General features: G+C 42.1%; 1 protein-coding gene across 12 annotated transcripts in view; it reads right to left on the bottom strand.

Annotated features, from left to right (window-relative positions):
* SRGAP2 (SLIT-ROBO Rho GTPase activating protein 2) overlaps positions 1–24121 on the bottom strand; it is a 235254-nt gene that overhangs the window by 142656 nt on the left and 68477 nt on the right. For all 12 annotated transcript variants that reach the window (XM_025421058.3, XM_025421060.3, XM_025421059.3 and 9 more), the window contains exon 3: positions 1541–1733. In XM_025421058.3, coding sequence (XP_025276843.1) covers positions 1541–1733 — 193 coding nt within the window. The remainder of the gene's footprint in view (positions 1–1540; positions 1734–24121) is intronic.

Raw genomic sequence — 24121 nt, 5'->3', positions numbered from 1 at the left:
ATGAAAGGCAGACAATACCGAATGCCCTAATATAATAAAAGAAAAATAAAATGCTGTAAGAATTCAGAAAAGGGAGAACATTCTTTCCTCTGGGAGAATCAAGAAAGTTTCTTGGAACATGATGCATCTGAGATGGGTCTCAAAACATAGGTATGACTTTGACATGCAGAGATGTGAAGAATGGGTACCTAAGTTTAAATAAGAGGATGGCAAAGGCTCTTTGGAGATAATGTTCCATTTGACTAAGGTATAATAGAGAAAGGAAAAAACAAAACAGGAAATAAGGTTGGAAAGCTAGTCAGGGCCAGATGTAGAGGGCCTTGAAGGAACAAGCCAAGGAGAGTATACCTTTATGAGTAGAGCAGCACTTCTCAAACTTTAACGTGCATACAAATCATGTGAGTCTCTTGTTAGGGTAGATCTGGGGGTGGGACCAGAGATTCTGCATTGCTATCCTAGGTGGTGCCGATACTGGGAGACCACACCTTGAGCATCAAGAACAGAGAAAGTGGGAAGCCAGTGCACAGAGAACCTGCCCAATCTCCAGTGTGTTCCAGGAAGGCTAAATCCGGTACAAGTGCATCGGGCAGACTGGAACAGGGAAAAGCCATACACTGTGGACCTCAATGCTGGCTGGTTGTTTGTTAGAATCATCTGGGAAGTTTTTTCACCATACTGTTACCCAGGTCCCACTCGCAGAGATTCTGACTTAATTGCTTTGGGATGAGGCCCAGATTTCAGCATTTTTAAAAATTCTCCAGAGAATTCTAATGTGAAGCCAGAGTTGAGAACCTCTTCTGTAGATGGTACAGTGAGTAATGCAATCATTCAGACAGCAAGGATGATGATCTAAACTAGGGCAACAGCAGTGAGGACAGAGCAAAAGGGTCACTTACATAAAATACTACACAAGGACTAGATCTTTGCAACCATGTGGGCAATGAGTCAGATGTATGGCGATAGCATCATTAATTTCTTCCAGTTAAAGACAGTTTGGTCAATTGGTTAAGAACAGACTCTGGAGCCAAACTGCCTGGGTTTGAATCCCAGCTTTGCTATTGATTTACTAAGGGTGTGTGTGTGTGTGTGTGTGTGTGTGTGTGTGAGAGAGAGAGAGAGAGAGAGAAAGAGAGAGAGAGAGAAAAAAACTTAGGCAAGTTCCTTAACTTCTTTATGGCTCAGTTTCCTCATCTGTGAATTTGAGATACAACAACAACCAACACACAAACTTGGTGTAGAGCTTAAATGAGCTACCATAAATGTAAAACCCTTAAAACTACGTTTAGCACACAGGAAAGAGCTTTGAAAGTATCTGCTGTTATTCTTAGCACAATTCTCGATTTCTTCTGACCTCTCTAGGATCTTGACCTTTCATGATCTGGCAAAAGAGAAGTCCTGGAGGACTCTCAACCCTCAGCCAGTTTGAAGTCCCTGGGGCACTTTTCATGAATGCACATGGATCTAGATGGCACACCTTGCCTGACCCCCTCCCCAGCCCCATTCCCAAGGTCTCTGTGAGAAACAGCCACAGAGTCCCTACTTGAACTGCTGGTCCTTGGTGCTGCGTGTCTTGGCCAGGAATCGCTCAGCCAGCTTCTCCAGATTGCGGGAGTAGTCCATCTCGATCTCTGCCTTCTTCCGGAAGAAATCTTGGAGGTCCTGCAGCAGCTGCACCCGGAGCTCACACTGCTGGTCCAGGCATTTCATCTGCTCCGTGAGCTGGGCGCGGATCTCTGCAATAGAAACAAGGTCAGACAATCAGATGGAAAACCCTAAACACAAAACAGAACAAAACAAAAACACACATGCCAACATTTACCCCTTCCATTTAGTCAAGACCTTAAAGATTTTAATTAAAAAAAAAAAAAAAAGGCTAAAGCTTCAAATGGCCATATGTTATGAGGCACCTCCAAAAATTCCACCAACTCTTCTGGGACCACTAAGAAACTGGAACCAGGAATCTGCTGAATCACTTAAGAGAAACTACTTACTAGACAATATGATATTCAGTTACCATTTATTGAGCGATTTACTAGGTTTCTGGCACAGTGTCAGAATTTGGGTTCCCTTTTGGCTAAAAGCCTAATGATTTCTCTCTCAACCACCATATTTGGCAGGTACTACTTTCATCTCCATTTTATTCTATTTTATTTTATTAAAGATTTTATTTACTTATTCCTGAGAGACACAGAGTGAGAGCCAGAGACCTAGGCATAGGGAGAAGCAGGCTCCCCTTGGGGAGCTTGGTGTGGGACTCGATCCCAGGATGTTGGGATCACGAACTGAGACAAAGGCAGACACTCAACTACTGAGCCAGGTGCCCCTCATCTCCATTTTAAAGATGAGAAAACTGACTCTTAAGGAAGTCAGGCTGTTAGAGTCACTGAGTTGGGATTCAAACCCAGAAAGACAGACTCCAGAGCCCAAGCTCCTACTTTTTATATTTTCTGCCATCATTTCAAAATGTTTTTCTGCATCTTCATGAAGGAAGATGAGGGTCAAGATATTTTAATGGAGATACAGAGTTCTGCACAAGGTCAAATAGTGGCAATCAAGAATGAAACAAGCCCCAGACTTCTAGGCAAGCAACCTTGCACTGTCACTCAGATTCCATAGTTTCCAGTATCACAGAATGTAAATCAATCTTCAAGAAGTTGATTTTTTTCCACCAAAAAATATCATGCATACCAATGTTGCTTCATCCTCAGTGATGCTCAGAGCCTCTGCTATGTCAAAGGTAGAAATACTTTGGGTTAAGCTCTAGCTTGACAGATTTCTGCCTGGCCTAGAGTCCTCACCACAAGGCGAGCAAGCACCCTCTCTAGAACTGCAGCAATGGTAGCTCCAGAGGCAACCAGAGCTGCCTCAAATGCAATACAGCATTTGTTACTGACAAGAGCCCTGGCACTCACAGGAAGCAGCTTGCTAAAACCAGACTGCTTTTCAGCTCAGAGAAGGCCTACAGTTGTGTATCCTGCTGAAGTTATGCCCCAATCCCCTTTCCAGTTGCAATGGAGCCATTTCTTTCACCACTTTCCCCTGCAAGCTTGCTCAGCTCCAGTGCATTATGTTGTGACAGTGGCTCCAATCCCAAGGAAAAAGAGCACCTATATTATTATGCCTTTCCTTATGCATGTTCCAAATTTATTCCCAAATCGTAGAGTTAAAACAATGCTTTCTGTCTACACTATGTAATGCATAGGGGTGGGGCTCGAAGGGAGATCTAGAGTTTTCATCTGAGCTAAGGAAAAATCAGGGGCAAATCCAAGACCAGACCTATGATGTTGAAAAGTTTGCTGACCACTCTTATGAAGCAATGGTGATGGGTGAATGCAGTGCACTTAGCTTTGCTTCGAAGTAGCTGGGGATCCATAATCTATTCTTATCTTCATTTTTGTCTCTGTTTTCACCCATATCAGAATGCAGCACAAGATCTGGTCCTTTATGGGTGATCTTGGGTTATCTGTAAGTGCTGTTCTCCCCCTCTTCATCCGTATGCCTCCTCCTCACCGACCATCAATGCCAATCAGGCCTACAGTAACCTCACCTGAACTGAAACTGAGCCCCGGAGGATTGTTTCAAGCAGACAGAAGGCTGAGCAGAAAAGCCGCCTACCTCATCACTCATCAAAGCTCTCTTGTTCTGTGTTTTTTTGGGAGTCTGATTACAAGAGTGTTGGGGAAAGATGTGCAGAGGGCAATGTCAGGCATATAGTTCTTGTCAGATTTCTGGGCCTCTTAAAGGCAACAGCCCTTGTCAAGACTATTCCTAGAGGCACTGCACCCCTTCTACCTATTGGTAGATAGAAGTAGAAGCCAGCAGTAGTAGCCATTGTGTGGGCAGACTGTGAGTGGAGAGCACTTTCACAGTGTTCATTGATGTTACTTACAACTGGCCCATAAAGGAGGAATCAGGGCATCTCAGGGCAAAAAAGGCTCTCCAGGTACCCAGTCAGTTCCAGATTTGCAAGAGGATGTGGGTGGGTAATGGAGCTGTCAGCCCCCTCTGAGTCACCAATAATCACATAAGACTGCCTCAACAATCTCACTAAGTAGGAGAGCAGAAGGGAACATGGTAGAGTGCATGATGCCCACCCTCCACCACAAAAAGAGGTCAAGACAAATTCCCATGATACCCATGAAGTTCCAGAGGTAGGCCACTTCGACAGGGTTGCCCTGTCGAAGGAATTAGTACTTCATAGGTAGCCTCTGAAATATGTGAACTAATCTAAGAAGCCCCCAAAGCACATCCAGCCAACACAGAATCACACCCTGACTCTTCCAGGTGCCTCAAGTGGGTAACACAAGAGAAAGTGCACCCCACCTCAGGCATCCCCTCAGGGACCCTGAGGATAAGACTTACTGAACACCCTTTATGGGGCTTTATATGCATCATCTCATCTAATCTCCACAACTAGCCCATAAGGTATCCCCAATTATCCTGATGACAAAGGTAAGAAAAATGAAATAAGACCTGTAAAGTCAGTTATCAAAGGGTCATACAACTAAGTGAAAGTGAGGTTGAAACTAAATTAAGGTTTGTCTAACTTGCCAAAGAGGTTGACTGTGGGCCAGGGAAACAAGAGAAACAGAACACAAGTCTGGAGTCTCTGAAAGTATTTCTGGGTAAATTACAGTTTCTATGGCTCCCACCCATAGGACATCCCCTTCACCACCTCTAGCTGAGGAATGATTCAGAATCAAGTATGAACTAGCCCACTAACTCAATAACTAGCTGATGTTTCAACTAGTTCACAATTGGGCTGGGTCTCTTCCCTGCTTCCTCGATCTACTCTACAGGGCAGCTTGGGAGGAAGTGTTTTTCTTGTCCCAGGAGCACACTCTGAGGTCTGCCAGTGTGCCCAGAAGGTAGAGAAAGTGAGAAAGCAATGATATTCCACACCCCATCCATAAAAAGAAGAGTCTCTGCTAATAGATACCGCCCGCTACTGTGGTTGATGCTCCACCGAGCATCTCCCTTCCCCCGCAACCTGCCTAGAAAGAGAAGCCTCCCTGGCTCCCAACCTCAGGGTATCTACACAGACATGTAAGGGAGACTCCAACCACCCCCGTCTCTTGGCTTGCAGCTCTAAGACAGAATGGCTGCTCTGTCCAGCACAAAATGTGCTGCTTCAGACTTCTGCTGCTGCTGTTGCAAAGACAAACAATGGTCCCCAAGAAGGCAGCTGTGCCAGCTCCAGTCCTGTCCGTGCATATAAGGGACAGGAAACAATAGGCCACTGAATGCCAGCTTGCCTGGGCCATGTGCCCAGGCTGGAGGCCCCTCTGCACCCTGGCCTACCAATAAATTACAGGGGCAGAAAGAAGAAAGGAGCAATTTATAAAAACATGGAGGAATTCCTCGCAATTCCATCGTGTGCTTAGGCGAGTATGCACATGCACGCGGGTGTACACTCAAAACCACACACTCACACTACCCACACTGTCCTTCACTGAATCAACTCAAGAAGGTTTTAGAGATCCAGTTTACAGTTGGATGAGCATCCCTGGAGACTGGAGATGATGGGGTCTTTATAGGTTCGGTTCCTAGAATTATATGGGAAGCAGTCAAGCTCTCATTTTCTAGAAGCAGCTGTATCTCAGGGGTGCAAATGAACTCCATGGACATCCACAAAGCCAGAGTACAAAGGTTACCATGAGCTTTGAGTGATACACACCAAAATGACCTCCCGTAGGTACCTAAACACAGCTCATTTATTCACTAAATCTTTACTGAGCTCCTACTGTATGGCAGATCTTGAGCTAGGTGATGGTGAGGATGAACAAAATAGATCCATTCCCTGCCCTAATGAAGCATGGCTTGACAAAACAGAGAGGAAAAGAAAGCAAAGCCAGTCTTACTGCTTTTGCTTTGAATACTCTTTGTCATAACATAGCCACAGGAGTAAGTCCCAACCCAAGGACTAACAACTAAAAAATCATCAGTAGCAGACAGAACACACCAAACAACAAACCTAAGAAAAATTCAACATCCTCTGGCTCTTTTTTCTATTAGTTTTTTTTTTTTTTTTCCCAATGGCACTTCTGTAGCTTTCTTTGCAAAAAGAACCAAAGTTTTAGAACTAGTTTCCTGAAAATCAGAGTTGACCTTTGGTTGTTACTTCATTCAAAGATTCAAGCCAAAATTTAACCCCATGGTTGTGGAATTAGATAGTGGTAGTCATTGCCCAATCTTGCACATAGACTAAAAAACAACCCCACTGAATTCATGTACCTTCAAAAGGGTGAATTTTGTGGTATATGGGTTACAACTAATTTAAAAAATTTAACCCCACCAAAAGCATGTTCTTTTGAGCACCATCCTGCTAGCTAAGGGGAAAATGGCCCAACAAACTGGCACCAAAAAGAGGAAGGAATTCTTGGTTTCCATTTCTCCATTTGCATGGCCTGAATCTCAGTTCTGCCTTGAACATTCTTTTTTTTTTTTTTTAAAGATTTTATTTATTTATTCATAGAGATGCAGAGAGAGAATGAGAGAGGCAGAGACACAGGCAGAGGGAGAAGCAGGCTCCATGCAGAGAGCCCGACGCGGGACTCGATCCAGGGTCTCCAGATCACGCCCTGGGCTGCAGGCGGCGCTAAACCGCTGCGCCACCAGGGCTGCCCTGCCTTGAATATTCTTGAAGATTACCAGAAACTGCCCCTCTGGATGGCAAGCTTGGCCATGACACTGAACTCCACTGGCAGATCACCATTCCATCATTTCTGAAGGGTGTCAGAACAAAACCAGCAAGGAATGCTTTTATGCATGAGTTCAAATATAGGACCGGCGGACATATCCAGCAAACTTCCCTTGGGAAGTGCAGACTCCTTGTCGGTGCTTGGCCATAGCTGAGATCCTAACTACACCTGTCTCAGAAGTTCAAGGGAGGCTCATTTCCATTTTGGAAAGAGGGTGAAGGGTCACAGAAGGATGAAATTAGAAGAAAAACTAGCCCTAATAGGATACCATCATTTAACAAAAACAGGTCCTTGCCACACTGTTTAATAATCACATAGACTCTGAATATATAACATCTGCCAAAACAGGCGACACAGTCCTCTGAAAACTGTCCCCATTTCAGAGAACACCCAGGGAATTTATCAGCCAGCAGAGTCTAAGGGAGTTTTGTTCAGTTTGTTGTTTTCAATCCAAAGATATTAGTCCCTTTCTTCCCCTCTTTCAAAATTCATCTCCTCCTTCAGGTATTTTTTCTGATTAAGGCATACAAAACCCCCTCTTTTGAGTCCCACATTTCTAGGAGAAAATGAGGGTGGGAGGGCAGGCCAGGAGAAGCACATAATCTTTTTGGGAGGGTATCACAAATACTCCCTTCCCTTCTCCTCGATGGGCTGGTGTGTGCATAGGGACAGGAGCTTCGACTCCCACAGGTTCTATTCAGAACACAGGGCATGAGGTCGGCCTGTGTTCCTCATCAGAAACTGGGACTGACTGGCCACCAGTCTTTTGCCACAAAATCTGCCTCACCTGCTTTTAGCCTTTTCACAAACACATGATGTCACCTCAGGCACCTCAGGAATATTAATTCCTAGTGCCTTTCCAGCAAGTGTTATATAAGAAGACAATTGAGGCTTTCATCAGGCTCTACCCTCCAAATCTCTTTCCAAGACCTCTTATCGCAAGGGTAATCAGCCCCTATCAAAACTGTTTCCCAGGAAACAAAATGCTGAGATGTCCTGCCAAGTCCTGCTCTTCACCCTACTGGATTGCTTTTCTACAAATTCAGTCATGGGAGGGCCCTTAAAAATCCTTGTTGGACAGAGGACAGAACCAAAGCCCAGAGAAAGGAATGGCTGGAGATCATATTGCTATTTAGTTGTGGATGTAGGACTGAAACCTGGGTCACTGGGTTCCCAAGCCAATGTCCTTGCTTACTTACTCTTCTTATAAAAATGTATTTGTGTACCTAGCAGGTGCTCTGAGAATAGCACAGAATTAGAACACTAGTAGGGACGAAGCCAGTGAAAAAAACCTATAGCAAACAAGGTGAAATAATAATAGAAATAAACGAGGTCTGCACATAGTGATATAAAAGCAAAGGAAAAGGACATATATCAGCTTCAATCCACCTGCTATACCCCTTCTTTCAATGACTGACACTATCACTTATGTCTGAGTAGTCACTGTTCCAAGGAAAGGCCATCAAGTTACTTCTGGTAAAGTTAAAAACAGCAAATATTCCTCCTCGAAGAGTGACTAATGGCCTTTTTCATCGTTACTTCCTATTAAATACAACATAGAACTAGACATGTGTTAATCCAAACAACCAACCAATAATAGCTACTAAGACTACAAAAAGTATGTTGATGTGATAAATACTTAATATTTCTCCTTCTCTGGATCTCTATCCTCCCCAACTCTCAGTCCATGTGCTTTTGGTAAAGCTGATTCCACTTCCGCCCTCTCCAAAGATGGTGGACATCACCTGTAGGCCCAGACCTGAAGACACCGAGAGTCTGACATTGCTGCTGCCATCTTGCCACCATGACTGGAATGCCTGTTTGAGAATGGAGCTGACCCAGAGAAAACAGAGCTGAGAGATGGAAAAAGGAAACTTGAGCCCTTGAATCAAGTCATGGACAGATGCCAGCCCTATCCTTGGTCCTTTTAGTCTCATAAGCCAACTCATTCACTTCTTTGCTTAAAATCGTTTGCATTGGATTTTTGGTTCTTTGGAAACAAAAGAATCCGAATGAATAAAGTGAAGGATTCTAAAGTGCTCAGAAGCATAAAGGTCCCTACACTCAAGGAACCTACAATCTAATTGTGAAGACAGGATCAAAATATACATTTTCAAAAATTATATATTAATATACTACATAAATTATGCTGATATATTACAAAAATTGTGCTAGATATTATACCAGATATTTATTTAATAGATATTTGTGCAAAATATCTGCATCACATAATTTATGTTATTGTATATTGTGTAATGCATATTATATATTTGAAATTAAGAATAAATACTTCTAGTAAAAGTTTTGAGGGCTCAGAAAGTGTAGTGAGGACAAACATTATAAAGTATGGCTTCTTGATGAAGACTAAACTCTTTGAGGGGAAGAATTTGTCTGTTCAGTTCACCAACATACTCCTGGGACCCAGAACAGTATCTGGCAGGCCTTCAAACTTGCGGAGGGAAGAATAGAGGGAAGAGAAGGACGGAGAGACGAAAGGAGGACAAAGAAGTCTGAACTAGTATTTCTAGGATGGATAGAATTTTAGCAAATGGAAGAGCGAGACCATATTCCAGAGGAAGATAAGATGCAAGCCAAGAAATGAGAATGTTCGAACATGGCTCTTCCATGAGGTAGTGAGAAGAATGGCTTAGCTAGAACGAAGGGTATTTTGAGGCCTGGTCAGAGATAAGGTATACATAAAGGAGCTAAGAGAAAAGTCTGGATTTCAAGCAGCCAGAAATAGAGCTGGTGAAAGGGTGCATCATGATGAAAACAAAGCTGAAGAAAGATCAGAGGAGGTCTGCTGGATGGATTCCTAGGCCTTCTGAGTGAAGAGACGGAGTGAGCATTAATGAGCAATCCAGACTGAATGATACAGAAATCACCATGAGCAGGAGGATTCCATGAGTGGAAAACCCTTGTCCATAGCAACTCTACCAATTAGTAATAATACACGCTTTAGAGCCAGTGGTCTTGAGGCTAGTGATTCTAAACTATCCCTCCCTAGGCAGTGGTGAGCAAAGGGGACAGGTAAGAGAGACCTTTGGGTTCAAAGTTAAGACAGTTATCTTGGCAGGAGGAAGGCAGGAGTGAGGTTCTAGTCTCCCTGGCTTTCCTTTTGACTACAGTTCTTTCTGTTGAACTTTAAAGTTTGGCTATCTTCATAACTGTCTCCCCTGAGCAGTAGATTATCCCAAAGTGGTGAAAGAAAGAACCTCTCCCCCCACCCCTAGACCTTCCATTAACTTCACACCACCTAAAAACACCACATACAGCTCGAGAGACCAAGAGAAGCCAGTCAGTGGAAAGAGGAGAAAAATGGTCCTAAGGGTTTCCAAAGGATGCTCAGTCATCCATTAACTTTTGAGTCTCCAAATGAACACAAAAAGCAACCTCGTAAAGCTGATGGGAAGGAGGATGTGAACGGGAAGATCTCAATGAACTTGAATCATCGTGATTGCTCTGGCAAGCTTCCTTGGCTCTTTCAAGTGACTCAATAGAAAGTCAAAGACAAAAGGTTCCCAAATGAACAAGCTGCCACATCAAATGCCAAAGTAGTAATTTTATCTCCTAGGCCTTGCCTGAGATGTTTAAGAAACAAAATTCCCAAAGTCCAAGGTCTAGAATTAACTTGTATTACAAACTAAAGATCTGCAATGAGATGACCAACAGCTCCTCTAGGAAATGTCACCTGATGGCCTTGATTCGTTGCTGGAGGCAAACTGGAAGTCAGTTCCCGAGGACAACAGTAATCAACCAACAACTCCAGCAAATATTTATCTTACACTGTCTCTATGCAAAGGTCTGAGTGATGAATCACTGGACCACACAAGAAAATTTAATGCACTGTCTTACTCTCAAGGAGTTTACAATCCAATTGGGAAAAAGGGGGGGGACTAAATCCAAAAGTATTCAACAGTATAAGCCTGTGCGTGCTAAGTGCCAAAATAATGTTTGAGATGCTCAGAGAAGGAGAGATCAGTATAAACCAGTGTTGACCTGAGTTAGTCTTGGGGCCTTGAGCTGAGGAGGATTTATGGAAAAAGAAGGCTGCCAGAGGAAGGGGGGCTGTGAGGTGAGGAGGGGGCAGCCCACCTCTGCTGAGGTGGCTCAGCGGTTTGGCGCCGCCTTCAGCCAGGGGCGTGATCCTGGAGTCCCGGGATCGAGTCCCATGTCGGGTTCCTTGTATGGAGCCTGCTTCTCCCTCTGCCTGTGTCTCTGCCTCTCTCTGTCTCTCATGAATAAATAAATAAAACCTTAAAAAACGAAGGAAAAAAAAAAGAAAAGGTCAGGAGGAGGAAATGGGCAGATCCAGCTCAGGAGGCTCTGAGTGGCACTTCTTAGTCTGAATGGGGGGCGGGGGGCAGGAGTAGAAAAGCAGGATGCGCAGCAGATACAAACACAGTTCAAAAGGCTCTGTGAACTATGAACAAAGCAAGGTAAGAGTCTTAAAAAGGAAAAGGACAGCATACGCAGAGTCAAAACCCAAGCAATCGGGGATCCCTGGGTGGCTCAGCGGTTTAGCGCCTGCCTTTGGCCCAGGGCGTGATCCTGGAGTTCCGGGATTGAGTCCCACATTGGGCTCCCAGCATGGAGCCTGCTTCTCCCTCCTCCTGTGTCTCTGCCTCTCTTTCTCTCTCTATGTCTATCATAAATAAATAAATAAAATCTTTAAAAAAAAAAAAAAAACAAGCAATCTATCAATCAACTCAAAAGAACAAATGTCAACTGAAACACGTCCACCATGGTAATGGACAATGGCAAACTGTATGTTGCTTGAGGCTCCAGCACAGTTGAACTGAAAACAAACCCGATGATTATTAAAATCCAGACCCAACATTCCTAGAGAGCTGGCTCTGGAAGGTTTTATTTCATCCTGTGCAGGATCCAGCGTGGTGTGCAGGATCAGTGTGCTATTCCAGGTGTAGTTCAACAAGCAAGGACTGAGTACCTATTTATTCCTGGGAAGAGAACAAAGATGATTAGAGAGGACCAAGACATTCACTTGGTCTTTGAAGTGCCTGTAGAACTTCTTATTGGAAAAGGTAGTTTTCTTTTCCAGTCTGGAGCTCCCAGGAGAGGGCAAGTCTGGAAATAGACTTTTGGAAGCCATCAGCAAGTAGACAGAAGTATGAAGTTTAACTATAAAAGCAAACACAGTTGCCCATAGAAAGCATGCAGAATGAACGAGAAGTAAGCCAAGGCCTGTGGACACCCTCCTTCAGATGGAAAGTGAAGGAAGAGGACTTGGGAAAGTAGACGAAGAGCGAAAGAGGTATCTACAAGCGTCAGTAACTGCCGATCATTTAAATAAGAGAGCAGCGCAGAGTTTGTTCACTTTGGCGGTTAGGAATCCATCCATACCAAGAGCCTGCTAAGCCAGGGTCAGTTTATGTATCACTCAAGGTGAACACAACTGCCTGGCCTGGCTGGCCGGCTGGAACTGCCTGTGCTGCTCCAGCCACCATGGCTGTTCCTTGTCCTCAAGTTGCTAGTGGGCCAGCCTGACAGCGCCTGGCCCTGTACCCATGCAGCATGCCTCCTTCTTAAGTCCTGCCCCGTGGTCTCCTTATTGCCACTGAGAGGTTTAGAGAGACCTCCTCAGCCACCATCCATGCGACCAAGAAGCATAGGAGAGTCGACCTCCATGAGGTCAGCCCTCAACCAATAGACGGGAGTGGGCAAATGGAATCTTCTCTCTCCTTTCCCCAGTGAACTGTTTAGAGATGCAGAAGCTTCACCTCGTTTCTCTGAAGATGTCCCACAAGACAAACAATCAGACTCTCATGAAACTGTAGCCATTTTACAAGCAGTCCCTTACATTTGCTCTCTCTCTCTGCCACTTCTCACTTTCCTTTTCTCCTCATTCCTGCTTCCTTGGGATGGCTCTCCTAAATAACGTGTAAGCCTGTGTCACTGGCCCTATTTTCTAAGAAACCCATACTAAGACACTTACCATGTGTCAGACATTGTTTTAGATGCTATGTACGACAGTCTCTTCCTTGACGAAATTTATTCCAGTGGAAGTATCTGCTTAGCAGATCCTTAAGAATCGATAATCAATTATTTTTCAAGAACTCAACATGTACATGAAGTGATTGGTTGGTTATAAGAACTGCTTTAGTTGACTACAGTTTATTTTCTCAGGAAAGGTGAACTGTCTACACAGAAGTTACAGACAGGCACGTCTTGTACATTCAATAGTGATCACAGAAACCATTTATTAAGTACTTACTATGAGCCAAGCAAGCTCACAGAAAGTCAAGTCACCATTCAAGTGTAAAGGTACATGATCTCATTTAATCCTCAAAACATCCCAGTGGGGTAAGCAGTAAAGCAGAGTAGTTAAGAGTGCAGACTCTGCATTCAGAAAGAGTAGAGCTTCAACTCTAGCTCTGCCACAAGCTAGTCGTATATCCCTGGATGAGATACTTAATCTCTCTCGGTCTGTTTCACTATCAATAAAATGGAGATTACAACAGCAGCCACACCAGTGGGTTGTTTCAAAGAGTAGAAGAGATGAAGGGCTTACTATATGCCTGGTGCCCAGTAAGCCTCTATTAAAAGTCAACCATGACCCCTCCCACTTTACAGATGCAGGACCACTGAGGTTCAGAGATCAGCTAACTTGCCTGAGGTCTTCCAGATAGTTACAGATCATAATAGCATTTGTACCTAGATGTGTTTAATTCTAAAATCAGTGCTCTTAACCCCTCCCCTGCATCTTTGTATAAGGCTGAGATATGGACTCATTTGGCTGTCTTTCACACTGGAATCCTACAGTTCTAGGTTGGTAATATTGATTGGTTAATTAAAGGGATCCTGGAGTTTCTTCAATTTAACAAATAAAATTCCTCATTCTCACTATCTTAGCTCTGAATGTTTAAGTATATGGGTAGGGGGTGAGGAAGTAGAAAAGGAAAACGCTTTTTTTCATTTCTTCTTGAAGGCAATAATAGGAAAAAGTCCATGCCCCCACCTAGAGATGCTTTTAAGTGGAGAGGCAGCAGAGCAAAATCTGCTTGGAAACCAGTCTGGCTGGGCTCAAAACACCAGCTCCACTACTTACCAGCTGTGTGATCCGGGGCAAGTTACTTAACCACTCTGTGCCTCAATGTCTCCATGTGTAAAAGTTCCATAATAATAGTACCCTCTCAGAGATTGAATGAGTTAATATTTGTAAACTAATTAGAATAGTTCCAAGTACATTGTACTATATATGTTTTTGTCAAATACATAAATTAAATCTGTCTCATGGGTTCTTGGATCCTATAACTTTTTGGACAAGAAGGTATAGAAAGTAGCAAGAATTGAATAGAAAAAAAGAGTGGCTTCCAAACTTTTACAAGCTAACACACATACACAATAGAAGTTTCATGAACTATGTATTCTTAGTACATGCTATTAAACTCTACTTTTTTTTTAAGATTTTATTTAAATAAAAGAGGCATAAGAGGCACACACAGAGAGAGAGGTAAAGACATAGGCAGAGGGAGAAGCAGGCTCCCCCTGCAAGGAGCCCAATGCGGGATTTGATCCCTAGATCCCAGGATCATGCCCTGAGCCAAAGGAAGACTGAGCCACTCAGGGGCCCCTCTATGTCTTTTTAAATGCTAGTTGCAGCCTATAAATTTCATTTCATAACCTACTGATTTCTCGACCTGCAGATTAAAAGCACTGGAATAAACCACATGACCACCAAAAACAGAACTAGAACACAGTCTTCAAACCGCTCAGCTCTTTCTTCATGGTTATTATTAAGTCAGAAAGGGCCTAAGTTTCACTTCTTGCTGGAAAAGAAACTGTACATCCTGGGTCCTCCTCCCATTCCCTCCACAGTTCACGTGAACACTAGAAATTCAGAGAAGCACCAAGAAACCAGCAGGCACTTCCCGTCTATGCAACTTCTGTGACTGCCCAATCCAATGTGCCACCATCTCCACCAGAGAGAGTTCCCTGGCTTGTCCCCTTGGTTTCATCTTCCTGATTTTGAGGCACAGCAACTATAGTCATCGTATCTTTGGAGAAAAAAAAAAAAAAAAAAGCTGCTGATCTAACACAACAAAGCAATGTCATTATATATATAATAAATGGGTTATAAAAAGAATAGATGAACTTTATTAGTGGTTAAGTAAAAAAAAAAAAAGTCCTTACCTTTGAGAGATAAGTACTGAAATATTCAAGGATGAATAACGTCTGGTATTTGCTTCAAAATGATGGAGGGGAATGGCAGGGGTAGCGGGATATAGACAAAAACAAGCCTGACCACAAGCTGAGCAGGGTTACAGGTACATGGGGGTCGACAACACTATTCTTCCTACTTCCTATATGTTTGAGATTTTTCATAATTAAAGATTTTTAAAAATCTAATTAATGGCATGTTGGGGAAAAAAAAGGCTTAAGATACTGTAAATACAAAAGAAGATAAGTAGGATGGAAAAAAAATAACCAGAAATAGAATACAAATCTATTTCTTTAAAATGAAAGAACTAAATCTGCAGGTAGAAGAAGAATACTGTATACCAGGATATGTACATAAAGAATCAATATCAAGACATACGATGTTTAAATTTTTGAACTTCAGGATAGAGTCATTTTAAGAATCAATGGAGGAAAAGCAACACTTCTAACAAAATAGGGGCCAGATATCTCCATAGCCACGATGGAGGCCTGAAGGTGACGGAGCCATGTTCTAAAAAAATTCTGAGGGAGAATAACTGTGATCCAAGAATAATACAGCAAGCTGAGTCACTGTTCAAGTACAAAAAAGACCCCAACATTTGCAGCCTACATAGACCCATGAACCCCTCTGGAGAAACAGAAATCCTGCACCCAATAGATAAATCAAAATAAAACCACAGGAACAGGGACACTGTGGTGAAACAGGCAGTAGATACAGCACCAAAAACACACATGAGAGCGTGCCGGTCAGAATGTAAATGTTAGCAATGCCGCAAAAAAACAAAAAAAAAAAAACAAAAAAAAACACACCCAGATAAGCTACAAAAATTGGGAAAGGGGGAAGAGAGGTACAGAAAATGTAAAAATATGAATCACCTAATCCTGCCAGACAAGGAATCAGCCAATTTGTCTCAAAGAGAAGATTTAGCTAGAAATATAGTTTAAAATATTAATAATGACTTCAGCCTCCTAAAGATATTCCTGGTTTCCTTAGCCTTTGAGAGAGCTTGTGAGAGCTGTGATCTGTTGTGGCAAAGAAATATTTATGAGGCATTCAGCAATTCCTTCACCTTCACTTTAATTTCTTTTTCTTCTGCTCAATTCAAGCAAGGTTAAATTCAATTGTTTTTATTTTTAAAGCATTGTTATTATTATTTTTTAAAGATTTTATTTATTTATTCACGAGAGACACAGAGAGAGAGCAAGAGAGGCAGAGGCACAGGCAGAGGGAGAAGCAGGTTCCATGCAGGGAGCCTGACGTGGGACTCGATCCTGGGACCCCAGGATCACGCCCCAGGGCCGAAGGGAGGCACTAAACACACTGAGCCACTCAGGGATCCCCATTGTTATTATTTTTAAAGCACATATGGCCTAATGCCGTTCTTAGAAAATTAGTTCTTGCTCACTAAAGTCACACATTTATGTTTTGTATCATCATTTTCCCCTCTCCTGGATCTTTCCCATAAGCAAACAAGCAGGCTCTATTTCCCCCATCTTATTACACACACACACACACACACACACACTCATTTCCCTTGACCTCTATCTCTCCCTTCCTTCTGAGCTTTTTCCATCCCGCCTTCTTATAAGAAAATTCAAAATGGTTGTCCATATTCCCTGCTTCCACTTTCTCTCTTCCCTTTTTCTCATGGTGGCAGGAATGCCAATGCCTCCACAAAGCCAAACGTGGCCAATTCTCAGGACCTGGCTTACTCTAGGCCACCAGGCTGAACAGAGGGGATCATTCCCTGGCCCTGGGACACCATCTTCTCCTGATATGCCCCTGAACACACATTTTCAATCTCCTTTACTGGACGTCCCTTCTCTCTCCCAGCTACTAATTTGCTGACTCTCCCTGGGCTCAGTTCTGGAGCCTCTTTTCCATCTCTGGTTGCTTCTCAACAGATCTCTTCCAGTTCTGTGTCTGGTGATTCCCAAATTTGAACCTCCAGTAGACTGCTCCCTGAACTCCTGTCTCCTATAAATGATTTAACATTTCCTCTTGGATGGCTAACAAGTACTTAGAACTAAACATGCCCAAACCTGAGCTCTTGATGATACTCACCCTGATGCCCACATTCCCTAACTCAATAAGAGCATCCTCATTCACCTGGCAGACCAAAAGCCTTAAGTTAGTACTGACTCTTCTCTCTCAACTCCCAATTCAATTCATGAGCTAATCTTTAATTAGCTCTACCTTCAAAATGTGTCCAGCATGCAACTATTTCTTATCCCCTCCACCATTCCCACCATTCCCAACTTAATCCAAATCAGCATCATTTTGTTTTGAATTACTGTGGGAGCTTCCTTAAGGGTCCTCCTGCTGCCACCTTCACTCCCCTGTAATCTTATCCCCTGCTCATCATCCTCTAACAGCTTCCCGTTGAAGAAAAAAGCTGAAGGATTTCTAAAACCTTACATAGTCTAGTCCCTGACTGTGTCACCAGTCTCTCCATTACATTTACTTTTACTCACTGGTCTCCAACCACACTGGTCTCTCTATTCACAGAACATCCCAAGTACAATCCCACCTCAGGGCCTTTGCATATGCTTTCCCTGCTTTAAAGCATGCTATCCCAATATTCACATGGTTAGCTTCCTTACTTTACTCAGTTCCCTGCCCAGATGTCGCCTTCTCAGTCTTTGTGGCCATTCCACCTAAAAGAGCTCCTCTATATCCTTACCCTTCTTTATTTTTTTTCATGACATTTATAAATCTATTTAGGTATTTATTTATCATTTTTTCCTTCCACCAGAACATAAGCCCAGTGACAGCAAGGACTTTGCTTTACTTGCTGATCCCTGGTACCTCACACATAGTAAGCAGTTACTCAGGAATACTCATTGAACAAATGAATGAAGAACCCTTGGGTGTAATGAGAGTTGGAACGATTTATTGCTAGCTTCTTTGTGCTTCTCAGTTTTGCTTAGATTTTTTATAATGAGCATTTCGCATTTTGTAAGAAAGCAATAGCTATTCCTTTAAAAATTAAAACAGAAAACCAATCAAAAATCAAAGGAGAGATGCATTATCTAATCAGCTCTGCCATATTTTGACAAGTGTTTTTGCTCCATTATTTATGAGAGCCACAAAAGAGTTCACAATATAATGCCCATAGGGCATTTTTCATAATTAATGAAACCTTTTTAGGAGGAAACTTTACTGGAACAAAAGTTTTAATTGCTCAGGGCTGACCAAATAGTGTGAAGACAAGGCTCCCTGGTGAGAATGTAAATTGGCAAGGTTTTCCTAAATATCACTTCCCATCACAATATTTTTTTCAACATTGCTTCCATCATCCAGATGCCAAGGTCCGTTACCAAACTACAAATGAAAAGCTGTGATGGTTTTTGGTAATACTCACATAGAAAATAAAACTATCACTTTCAAATAAGCTCACACTTTCTGAACATGCAATAACCAGGGTAACAGAATCATACACACCACATAGACCAGTGAGAAGATTACAGAGGGCTCCTGTGAGCCCTAGTGACATACATACAACCGGAAAAATTCATGTTCCTGTCCCTTCAACAAATCCACAGCAACACCCACCAGTGTCACTCAGCAAGTGGCATAATCTGCTTCCTCCCCACCCCAAGAGGCCCAGGGAAAGGGGGAGCACACAGAACTATCTCCAGTCACTGATGGGTGAAGCCAGTGGCAAATATGAGACATGAGTGGCACACAAAGCTAGGCCATGGTTTCACTGTCTCTCCTTTATATTCCTGTCACCAGTTTTACCTGTATCTTCTGCTCTTTTCATGATTAGGAAGGAAGCAGCAATAGCCTGTCTGCATAAGAAATGTGGTCTCGTAACCTGGCATCATGGGACTTACTGTGGAGGTTATCCATTCCTGGGTAGAACGCAAAACCTGGTCTCCTGATACTTCCACCTACGTTTGCTAAGGCTCTTGACCAAGTAGTAGATTGTGAATCCCCAACAGTTGATATACATCTTCTCAAGCCTTCACACAGCCAATGGCGGCTGCTCCATTGTCTTTTTAAAAAATCAACAATAGAAATGTTTTCCCTCCCTCTAAAATTGGACAGTTTAGAGCCTCTGTATATCACATGGGTGTGCACAATGGTTAGTAGTGATGACTAAAACATCACTAACTAGGCCAAGGTGGTTTTTTAATGTGGTAAAATACACACTACATAAAATTTACTGTTTTAACCATTTTTAAGTGTGCAGTTCTGTGGCACTAAGTTTATTCACATTGCTGTGCATCCATCTCCAGAATGTTTTCCTCTTCCACAACTGAAATTCTGTCCCCATTAAATATCAACTCCCCAGTCTCCCCTCCCCCGAACCCCTAGCAACCTCCATTAAAGCCAAGGTGGTTTCTAGCAATCTACAGGTTTTCGTTGTTTTCAATTCTTTGTCACACATTATAAAATTTATAATCATAGTGGACTATGGATTAAGAACAAGAAGCCTAAGGACACTAGTGATGAAATATAATTGCCAGAAGAATAAATACAGCATCAAGTCATTTAGTTCCCATCAAGACGAGCTTCACCAGACCATCTGACTCAATGTTATGGATCCAATGTTAAAGATGTAAGACACAGGGATAGCCATATCCAAATTGGCTTTTCAATTGCTGAAAGAAAGGCATTCTATACCTATAATTTGTTACTGCCTTGCAGATATACAGTTGGAACCATCTGTGGTATCTCACCATTTAGAAACAAAATTTGAAAATTATATTTAAGAAGTCATTTTTTTACAGTGCAAAATACAAAAATTCTAAACACTGTCAAGAAAAAAGGTTTTTCTTATTTAAAAAAAAATGTATTCACAGGTCGTTAAATTTCCAACTATACTTTCATGCATATTTGGTCCTAAACTATGCACAATATTTTATTTTTATTTTGACAAATCATGCTCTTTGTTACATCATTTATTTAAATAAATAGTGCACATCACTTGTTCAATGAGGAAAGAAAAAAATTATCTTCCAAATAACGGAGGCTATTAAAAATTTAAATCTATATTAAAATAAGCTGTACAGCATAATTTTAATAATGTTGATATAAAGGAAAATTCACTTCTTTATCATAGTTTATAAAAATGACAACATTATTTTTTAAACTCCTGCAGGGGTTCATTAAATTATTAGTCTGAAAGGACTTCATAAATTGTAAAATGTTGTGAAATGCCAATCTAACATAAAAGTCTTTTTAATCAGACTTCAGTAATTTTAACTAGTTTCCTTTCTCTTGACTCTAGGCCTGACTTCCCAAGGAAGCTATAGCTATAGCTATAAAAGACAAGCTATAACAAGGAACTATAATGCGATGAGCCCATTAACAGGAGAAAAGAGGATGCTGTGGGAATGGTCAGTCTAGGGCTCAGCAAGAGGCTCCCAGAAGACCTAGAGGAATGGAGTGAGCCAGAGGAAGAGGGTAGGAAAAGCGTTCCAGGCCAGAGGGAACAGCCTGTTCAAAGGCCTGGAGGCAAGAGAAAAGAAGCCACATACGTGCAAGGAATTGAAATAATCTAAGAAATTCAAAGTAGCTGGAATATAGAGCTTTTTAAGTAGGAGAATGAAAAAAGACAAGACTGATTAAAGAGAGAGGCAGAGGTCAAGCCTGGAGAGTACTACAAATAGTCTGAAGAAGAGTGGCATTTTTTGCTAAGAGCAATGGGAATCCATTAATCTGAACACGAAGTAGAAATCAGGTAAGCAAACTACAGTGTTTTTAATGACTTAAGTGCTCTCTTCTAACAGAGAGCCAAAGCAAAGGGGAAACGCAAGACTTTTTATTTTCAGAAGGTTCAAGGGTTCCGAAACCCTCCTTACAATGATTCCTTCAACCTGAATTTTCCAAATAAAGTCAAAATGCAAACAGCTCCCAAAACACAAAAAGCCTAGTGCTTCCAAATATTAGCACAAAACAAAACAACAATTACAACAATAAAAACACAAGCTCTGATCTTATGAGTAGATCAGTGCCCTCACTTAGACATTGAGAGGCAGCAGCAGGATCTCCGCATGAGTCAGAAGATAAGGGTCTCTGGGTTTCACTTTCCTCATCTGAAAACTGTGGTAAGTCTTTATCTCCTGCCCACTCACCTCACACCATTTGAAGGCCATGCCTCAAACGATGTACCAGCTGCTTTTATTCAGTCCCAGAAAGAGACAAGAAGAAGAAAATCCTTCAGACCATACAGTATGTCTACAGTTATGAGGCTTCCTGATCACTTCACACCTCTGAAAAAAACACTCTGCTGCTCAAATCCATAGATGGGTGTATTCAGAATTTGTCAGCAGGAACAAAATTCACAGGGAAGTCAGCTGACAACTAAAAAAACAAAAAACAGGGTGCCTGGGTGGTACAGTTGGTTAGTCATCCAACTCTTGGTTTCTGCTCAGGGTCCGGAGATCAAGCCCCTCGTTGGGCTTTGAGCTCAGCACGGAATCTGCTTGGGATTCTCTCCCTCTCCTTCTGCACACCCCACCCCTAAAAGAAATAAATCTTGGGACGCCTGGGTGGCTCAGCAGTTGAGTGTCTGCCTTTGGCTCAGGGTGTGATCCCAGAGTCCAGGATCGAGTCCCTCATTGGGCTCCTTGCAAGAGGCTTGCTTCTCCCTGGGCCTATGTCCCTATCTCTCTCTCTCTCTCTCCCTCACAAATAAATAAAATCTTTAAAAATAAATAAATAAATAAAAACATCACTGAACTTCACAAAATAAAAATGAAATAGAAGACATTAAAACTCAGCTCTTGATTCAGTCTGGTTCCATAGTTAATAGGCTATATGCAGTTGACAGAAGTAAATTAGCCTGGATTTGGGGGAGCCATGTTCTAGACCTTGAACACACTCTGTGACTTCATATTTCTCATGTAGAATTAGTCATTATTTTACATGTCCCGAAAAGTTACTACTGATTTTAAAGATCAATGGGAAAGCAAATGCAAAGTGTCACAGGTTCCATCAGAGGAAGCACTCAAGTTCCTATTCGTTTGTCAGTGTTTTTTAAAAGACATTGTAGAAAATTCTTTTAATTATTTTATGTGTCTCTAGACTTCCTGGGAAGGGATTATGTCAAAATGTTTTATAAAATAGTTTTTTAAAAAACATCAAAATACGTTTAAACTAAAGGACACAAAAATAACACAGTAGCCTGACGGGGTGAACCTGATTCTCTTAGAAATCTCATTTTCCTTTCCAATAGAGTAACTTTTCCAACTTTCAGATAAGAAACCTCTATTCCAGTTCTTTATTATTAAATGGCACATTTCTCCGAATGAAGGCCTGAAAGCATAGTTGCTCTAATTCATAAACCCTATCCTGGAGCATTTCATACACACTCTCTATTATGACACTCAGCATAATGTACGGTAATTAGCAATTTACATCTGTCTTCCCTGCCAGGCTCGGAACGCCACAAGTCCAAGACCATGTCTTATTCATTGTTACATCCCAGCACCTAGCACAGAGCTGGCATAAATGTTGAATTGAAATAAATGGAAATGAGTCGTGCTTTCCCTGTCTTCAACAATGACTCTCCAGCAGATTCCAACAAAGCCTTTGAGTTAACTATGTGTGGATCCTGGGTCAACTTGACTCACAATGCAGAGTTCTGCCTAACTGCCTCCTTTCTCCACTCTTCCTTCCCCTTCACTCTCCACCTCCAGAGGGAAGTTCCCACTGGAAATTGCACAATTCTTTGTGCAGAGAGAAACAACAAGCTTAGTTCCTGTTGACCTGAACAGCATAGTGTTCTGGCACATTCTATCTTCATGGAGGAGTAATGGACCTAATCTGGGTTGTTTTTCTAACTAAAACCAGTCATTTGAACTTTGACTTTTATCTCACAGACATACAACCTTCTGAAGAACTCACTGCTCATCTATCTTCATCAGTCACATAGTAAGCCAACGCAACTTCTAGATAGTCCAAGACCATGTTAACTTTATCTATGGTCCATAATGCAATGCACGTTACACTGTGATCCAGTATGCGCAAGCATGTGCGCTCACTCACACACACAAACACATCCTTAAGAAAAGTTTGATGCAGTAATATTTATCTTTTCTACATCCAATTAACTTTAATATTTTCTATCATTTTTTAAACCTACTCTATGTTTGCAAAAAGCTGGTGAGTGGCCGATTAAATTGGTTTCACAATCCACTCAGCAAAGAGGGTCATGATCTGCAGTTGGAAAAATACTGTATGGATAGGGCTCCAGTCAGTTTTTCAAGATCAATTTAGAGACTTCAGGCAGTAACACAACAGCTCTTAAAAAGAAAACAAACAGAAAAGGGATCCCTGGGTGGCGCAGTGGTTTGGCGCCTGCCTTTGGCCCAGGGTGCGATCCTGGAGACCCGGGATCGAATCCCACATTGGGCTCCTGGTGCATGGAGCCTGCTTCTCCCTCTGCCTGTGTCTCTGCGCCTCTCTCTCTCTGTGACTATCATAAATAAATAAAAATTTAAAAAAATTTTAAAAAAAAGAAAACAAACAGAAAATCAGGTACGCAAGATGAAATTCTCATCCAGAATAAACCAATCCACTATCCACCCAAATAGGCCAAAAGAGAACTCCTTCCCCTAATGAAATACCTCATGAGTAAGCCTCTGACTATGTTTTTGTGGGTGTACATGTGGGTAAGGAAAAGTGACGCAGCCAGCCTCTCTCTTCCCGGAGTTGGGAGTTTCGGGGTGCTTTCACTTCCACTTCCTTACCTAATCACTGTTGGAAAGGAGAACGAGAAAGTATTGTGTAGGTGGTATAGAAAGAAAAAGCATTTCAGGATGCTCTCTGGGGTGAAAGGGCTAACAGTGGGGAAACACCTTGAGAAAGTGACTAAAATTATGCCAAATATGCCAGAAATCTTATTTGTGATTCTTGAAACAGAAGAAGGGGAGAGGCTGGATTAAGAGAAAGCCATGCAGTCCTCCTGCTCTGTGTGCCAGGGAAGGAGAGGGTAGGAATCTCATCAGTTTGCCAAGTCTCAAAGGAGCACATGCTCCAGGTCTCCAGCAAGTCTTAATGCAAGTCTTCCTATATCCTCCCTCATAATCAACCTCCCCTCCAACTCCTAAAGAGAGGCCTTATGGTATGGAGTTAAAAACATGGAAGAGATGAAAAGCTGTAAGATCTACTGATATGCGTATGATATGGATATAGATACAGATGTTGATGGAGATATATAGATATATATATATATACACACTATTTACAGAGTAAAAGCCAATGGCTTTTACCCTTACCCTAA

The sequence above is a fragment of the Canis lupus genome, chromosome 38 (genome assembly GCF_003254725.2).
Source record: "Canis lupus dingo isolate Sandy chromosome 38, ASM325472v2, whole genome shotgun sequence".
Classification (NCBI taxonomy): Eukaryota; Metazoa; Chordata; class Mammalia; order Carnivora; family Canidae; genus Canis; species Canis lupus.
Note: the sequence above shows the minus strand (reverse complement) of the source record. Positions and strands in the feature narration are given on the sequence as shown.